Source organism: Neomonachus schauinslandi, chromosome 15 (assembly GCF_002201575.2).
Source record: "Neomonachus schauinslandi chromosome 15, ASM220157v2, whole genome shotgun sequence".
NCBI classification, from domain to species: domain Eukaryota; kingdom Metazoa; phylum Chordata; class Mammalia; order Carnivora; family Phocidae; genus Neomonachus; species Neomonachus schauinslandi.
In genome coordinates, this window is record NC_058417.1 from 35129659 (window position 1) to 35136367 (window position 6709).

At 58.3% G+C, this 6709-nt stretch overlaps 1 protein-coding gene across 2 annotated transcripts in view; it reads right to left on the reverse strand.

The window, feature by feature from the left end:
- Nucleotides 1–656, reverse strand: part of DLX4 (distal-less homeobox 4) — a 5383-nt gene extending 4727 nt beyond the window's left edge. The window contains exon 1 of one of the 2 annotated variants that reach the window (XM_021704313.2): nt 166–656. In XM_021704313.2, coding sequence (XP_021559988.1) covers nt 166–421 — 256 coding nt within the window. In that variant the 5' untranslated portion in view covers nt 422–656. Of the gene's footprint in view, nt 1–150 lie in introns of both variants that reach the window. The other variant, XM_044921686.1, reaches the window with a different exon arrangement.
- Nucleotides 657–6709: the final 6053 nt, after the last annotated feature.

A 6709-nucleotide genomic window follows, 5' to 3' on the forward strand; every position in this document is an offset into this window, starting at 1 on the left:
CCCGTCTCCCGCCCCATCCCTTCGCCCTCCCCCCACCCCCAGATCCTGTGGAATCTGAGTAAGGTTTGAATCCCGCTAGCTGCGCCCAACCAGGCGAGGGCGAAGTTTAGGGACGCACAGGATCAGGACCCCAGAGGTGGGAAGAGCCGCGGTGGCCGGACTTACCTGCCTTCGGGTCCTGCTGAGAGGGCGCCGCCGGTTGCTGGCAGGACAGGTAGGAGTCTCCCGGGGTCGCCGGCGCAGTGTAGGAGTAGGACAGGAGGTGGCCATAAGGCCCAGAGTAGGGCAAATCGGAGGCGACTGCGGTTGCGGGGGACAGACCAAGCGGGTAGGTAGCCACTACCGATGGGACAGGGGCGATGTCCGGGAAGATGGCTTTGGAGGCGTCCCGGCCAGGGAGGGGGTAGGGCAAAGAGGTCATTGCGGCCGGGGCCGGGGCCGGGGCCGAAGGGCCTAGGCCATGGCCCGGCACGTAGTCCGCTCCCTCCGCCAACTCTCTTTTTTCCGAGCCTCGGGCGTTGGGACCGGATGAGCCCCCCAGCCAGCTTCCCGCACACTTAAGATTCCCCGGAAAGTGTCTCTCTGCGCCTCTTCCAGCGGAGAGCGCGCGCCTGGGAAAGGGGTTCCGAAGGGGTGCCCCCCATGGCTTTTCCCCTCCCCCCTAAATCCATGGGGCCCCCCTCGTCTGGCTCTTGGGTTCGGTTCCCGGGACCCGACGGGGGCACCACCCACTTAGACGCCGCGGATTGGCTGCTGCACGCGGTGACCTCACGGAGGCTGGAGCCGGCGCCCGCCCCCCCCGGGCAGCCCGCCGTAGGGAACTTCAGAACCGCGAGAGCAGAGGGGCGGTGCGCACGCTCCAGGCCCAGCCACCTCGGGGGCTTCTCCGAGAGGGCTGCTGGGGTGTCGTGGCGATTGGGCAGTCTGGGAACCGCGGTCTCAGTGGCAGAAACGCGAGGGAGCTGGCGGGGCCGGGACGGCCCAGGGCGAAGGGAGCAGGGCCGAGGCGGAGGCGCGGCGGCTGCGGGGGCTCCGGGCACCAACTGTCGCGTTCTCCAGCTCTCGGGGACCCGCACCGCCGTTCTGATCCCGCCGCCACCGACCCGCAGGGGATTCGAGACCAGACCGCCAGCGCCGGCAGCTTATTCAGCTCGTCGGAATGCGCCGCTGCCGAGCGCCGGCAGTTTGTTGGTAAACAGACGCCGGGTCGGGGGAGGTGCCGACCCACGGCCAGCCTGTCCCGCACGCGAGCGGCACACACGCCCCCGCGGGGCGCCCTGGGCCTGACACGCCGCGACCGCCGCGACCGCGCCTCACCGCACCCCCACCCCCGTCCCGGCTTCCGCTTCCGGCAGGGGCCCAGGTGCGCGGGCGACACCGAGGCTCCCGCCGGCCCCCGAGGCCCCTGGAGGGATCCGCCGTCCCGGCTTTGCCCGTGCGGCAGCCCGCCTTTCCGGGCGCCCTGGGAGGCTGAAGTCTTGCACGAACCGGGACAAAACCCGCCGAGTAGGAGGCGAGTCCTGTTCGATGACTATCGCGAGGGCGCAGGAAACACGGCGGGCCTGTCTTGGTGGCCGCGTTTTCCAGTCTGTGCAGGACCTGCCTCTGAACTTCGGTACCCGAGACCTTGACAGGCAGGTGTCCACGTATACGAGTTATCTATGGCCACAGGTAGACAACTACACGCAGGCTCCATTCAGATACAACAGGGATACAAACGCAGGTGTCTACGCTGATGTTCACATTAGCATCCCTCCATGAACTGAGAGATCCATTAATGGATCTGCAAATACGGAGTGTAGGCTCTGATGTAAAGCACATCTATATGCCCAAAGATAAATAGCACTATCCCTGAAAAAAGCACGATACTTGTCTCTTACACAGACCCGCAACTATAACAAGTCAAACTGCCATTGTACACACTCAAAAATGCAGGAAATCCAAGCATATAAGCATTTAGGCAAGTGTATCCAACCTCTGAGTGATAACTGTCCACACACATCTAAGTTGTTTCATGTTACTGGGAGAGACAGTCACATCCCCAAACCCACCAGTCCCCACAGATTCCCCAGCATACCCACCTATACACCTTTTCTCCCTTGAGTATGCAATTTATTTTTATTTTTTTATTTTATTTATTTAACAGAGAGAGACACAGCGAGAGAGGGAACACGAGCAGGGGGAAGTGGGAGAGGGAGAAGCAGGCCTCCCGCAGAGCAGGGAGCCCGATGTGGGGCTCGATCCCAGGACCCTGGGATCATGACCTGAGCCGAAGGCAGACGCTTAACCACTGAGCCACCCAGGCGCCCCTCCCTTGAGTATGCAACTCGGACTGGCATATTCATGTTTGCATACACATATTTGCTCCCACTATCAGGGCTCAGAGTGGAGGCAGCAGTCTTAGAATTGGAGGGTAGGATTGGGGCGCCTGGGTGGCTCAGTTGGTTAAGTGACTGACTTCGGCTTGGGTCATGATCCCAGGGTCCTGGGATTGGGCTCCGTGCTCAGTGGGGAGCCTGCTTCTCCCTCTCCCACTCCCCCTGATTGTGTTCCCTCTCTCGCTGTGTCTCTCTCTGTCAAATAAATAAATAAATAGAGTCTTTAAAGAAAAAAAAAAAAAAGAATTGGAGGGTGGGAGAAGACCAGGCTCAGACAAAGAGGGAGGCTTAGAAGAGGAAGAGAAGGCACTGGAGGGTGGCCAGGCTCAGAGAGACAGAAAGATTAAGGGGGGAGGGTGCAGGGGTGGTTGAGCCCCCCAGTCAGTGTCCTGAGGAGAAGATGAGCAAGTTGGCTTCAAACTGGACTCTCCTCTGGAATGGATAAAGATGAGTTTTTCCAAGAAAGCACTTGGCTCTGAGCTCTCGACCCCGAAGCCTTGGTGCTTCAGGAGAAAGGAAGACTCCTCCTTTGGGTGGCTGGAGAACCTAGTCCCTCTCATCCAACAGGGTATGCAGGGTTTGCTCAGTTGAGAAATGCTATTTTCACATGGGTCCACTTTCCCCCTTTCTTACCCAACTCCAGCCCTGCCGCTTACCATGCCAGCTTAGAGATGGGGCTATGAACATACAAGGATATGTCCTTCCAAATCTTTCTATCTACCACCATCACTTTCTTCTGGAAGGAGGCAGCCACACAACAGTGGTGTGGTGGGTTCCAAGGATGGCATCTCAGGGCGCAATAAAGGAAGAGAATGCTCTCTGGGGTGGAGTTGGCTGTCAGGGAAGGTTACACAAAGGAGGTACTTTTTTTTAAAAGATTTTATTTATTTGAGAGAGAGAGAACAAAGAGAGAGAGAGAGAGAGCACGAGCAGGAGGAGGGGCAGAGGGAGAGGGAGAAGCAGACTCCCTGCTGAGCGGGGTGCCTGACACTATTCCAGGACCCGGGATCGTGACCCCAGCCGAAGGCAGACGCTTAACCAACTGCACCCCACAAAGGAGGTACTTTTGAGGTGGAACCGAAAGAATGAGTAGAAGGACACTTTGTCCCTTGGTCATGTACCCAGAGTCCCTTCTGTGCTGGACCTAGCAAAAAAAAAAAAAAAAAGGCAAGGGTGGGTTTTCTGGCAGGCCTCTGTAGCAGTTGACTTTGGGCATCCTCCAAAGCCAGGAGACCCATAATGAGAGCCTCTCCTAAACTCCCAGGGGGCTTCACTGAACTCATGCAGGATCCTCATTCCTATGCAGTGGTAGGACACACACTACAGCCCTTTGGAATTTATAAAACACAACATTCAAGTCCTGTGTATCTTCACAAAAAGCCCATGGAGTAGGTACTATTATGACCCTCAGTTTACAGATGAGGAAACATGTCCTTCCATCATCACCTCCTTCTTCAGGGCTCCTTTCTTCCACATGCCGGAGGGTGTAGGGCTGGGGCACTTGGTTGAGAAACGCTTTTGTCTCCTCCGAGCAGACTCTTCAAGGACAGGTCCCTCCAACCTGTATCACAGCCCACCAGCCACCAGCCATGGGCCTGGGGGGAGACAGGAAAGGTGGAAGGGCCAGGATGGGGGCTAGGGAGGGCTGTATGTGAGAAGGGTGTGTTTGAGAAGAGGGGAGGGGGAGGAGGGCTGGCCCAAGAAGCCTGAGGCCTGGGTTTCCATCCCAGCTCACAAACTCGATGGCTGTGATACCCTGGGTTGGCCATTGCCCATCTCTGAGACGCATTTTATCCAGAAAGGATAATGTGAGGGAGCTGCATTCAGCACATCCAAGGCTTTGTCATTTGCTTTAGAATGAATTGCAAAAACAGAAAGCCCAAAACATAATAAAACTAAGAAGAAGGGGGAGGAGGAAGGCAGGCAGGCAAAACAAACGGACTCTCTCCTGCCACTACCAATACCTGAGCCTCTGGCTTGTCACAAAAGCCAGAAGTGGCCCTCCTAGGTCCTTCTCACGCAGGTCCTCTCGCTTAGCAAAAGGGGCCCGCCTGGAGAACGCCGGCACTGGAGTGAGGCCAAGGGAAACCACAGCAGGGTCCAGAGTGAGGGACACCGCGCCACCGGGGTCTCTAGAGCCAGCCACGGGTCGGCGACGACCTGATAGATCTGCGCCGTTCACGGTGGTTTGCAGGCTCTTTGTGGGTCGCCGGGAAAACGCAATCCCACCCGATCCGGTAACGTTCCTTTGCGCAGAATAAATACCCTCGGCGGTGGGATGTATGCCTTACTTGAGGGACTCTCCCCTGAAGCGGGAAACTCAATCCGAACCAGTGCCTCTCCCAGGCGGTTCATATTCAACACCCCAAACACATGGTGGGTATGCAGGGCTCTCGGCACAGTCCCTGGGCTCCGTACCCCTCGGGCTTCTGCGACGCTAGCCCAGCGCTGGGGTCTAACCCGGTGCAGACTCCACGCAGCACCTGTATGGACCTGCTCAGGGGAATCGAGATTCCACTGGACCCCAGTCCTCGGCCCTGGGCGGCCAGGGCGGGATTATCCGCGCCCTTCGCGCTCCATCCCACCCACGGTCTCAAAAACGAAATCTTCGTTGGGTCTCGTTTACCCTCAGCGGAATTTAAGTGCGATTTGGCAGGGCTTTCGTAATAACCCGGTTTGTGGAAACCTTGTGAATAATTTGGTCTGGCGGGGTGTGTGTGTGGGGGGGGTGAGGATTCCTCCTTCCGCTCCACTTTGTACACGGTGGTAAAGCCCCCACCTTTGGCAAGGCCTCGGGAAGGCACCGTGGATGGAGGCCTGCGTGCCTCGCCACACACTCTCCGATTTTACTTGTCTTAAATTTTTTTAAAGGTGATTATTTTAAAATTACTTTTAATTTTTTAATTTTTATTGATTTTATTTTTAAATAAGCTCTACACCCAAGGCGGGGTTGGAACTCACAACCCCTGAGATCGACCGTCGCGGGTTCCATCGACTGAGCCAGCCAGGCGCCCCTGGTCTTGAAATTTTGAATGATTGTGTCTCTTTTCTTCTTTCTGGTTGATCAGTTAATAAGCGCTGGCGCAAGCGGGATTGCGGGCTACTGACTGAGGTCACCGCCAACTGGCCATGCACTTGGGTTTGCGCTCGCTCACCGGAGAACTTTCTATGATTGACCTTCCCCCCGCTATTATTTTCCAGATAACTTTGGAGAAGCTCCAAGGGAAGGGGAGGAGAGAGATCTCAGGGTCTGCACCCCTTAGAGGTCTGGACAGTGCTCGGCAGGCGAGACCCACGAGTCATTCCGCTCGGTCTCTAGCCATACTCTCCCCGCGTCCTCTTTGCTTTTCTTTCCAATGCCAGTCTCCGCCCCAGGAAAAGTCTTGTATTTGGGATTGACCGGGACGTTTAAATGACCGGCACGTATATATGAAGTCACCAAACATGTTAAAAACAAAACTATAACCACTCTTGGACATACCACAACCCTCCCACCCCCCCAAAAGAAAACGGTTCACAAACAATGGAGAGGTCTGGAAGGTGCGTTGGAGGCGCCGCCCTGCTCGGCGAGGGCCCCCCCCCCCCAGGCTGCATCTGGGCGCGCGGGAGGGAGCCCGACGCGGTGGGGGGCGCGGGGGCGGCGGCCCCAGCGCGGAGTTCTGGCCGGCTGTCCCGGCGCCGGAGCCGGCGGGCCTGGCCGAGGATCCCGCGCCCTGAGCCGGGCGAACGGACCGCGGGACGCAGCGCCAGATGCCGGGGCACGCGGAGAGCCCGCGGGAGGCCCCGAGGCCAACCCGGTTGCGACGAATTCGCCGCGCCCCGAACGAAGGCAGCTCGGCCGAGTTCTGCAGAGCTTTCCAGACCCGGGCCCGGAAACTAGGGCGTCCCGCCGAGGTCGCCCTCGCTCGGTCCCCGGGGGCAGGCGGCGGGAGGACGGGGCGGGAGTGGGGAAGTGCATGCAGCCGGCGGGAACCGAGCGGGTGTGTGCTCAGACACCCACCGCGTAGCTCCGAACACGCGCGCCCTCGGCAAACACGGACACGTACTCGCAGAGCCCAGCAGCTGCAGCACCCACTCCATGAGCTACACGACACCTGCCACGTATACACAGCCGAAGCACACATACACAAGACGCCCAGCACACACCCGCCACACGCACACACACGCGCACGCACACGCACACACACACGCACACTACGCTCGCCCTGACTCCCTCTATTCCGTGGCAGGTCTATAGGAGTGGGTTACCGGTTTCACTTTCTCACTCCCTCCCAGACCCTTTGGAGGTCCAGACGGTTTTTCTTTCATAAGAAAACGGTAGGTCCCGTCCC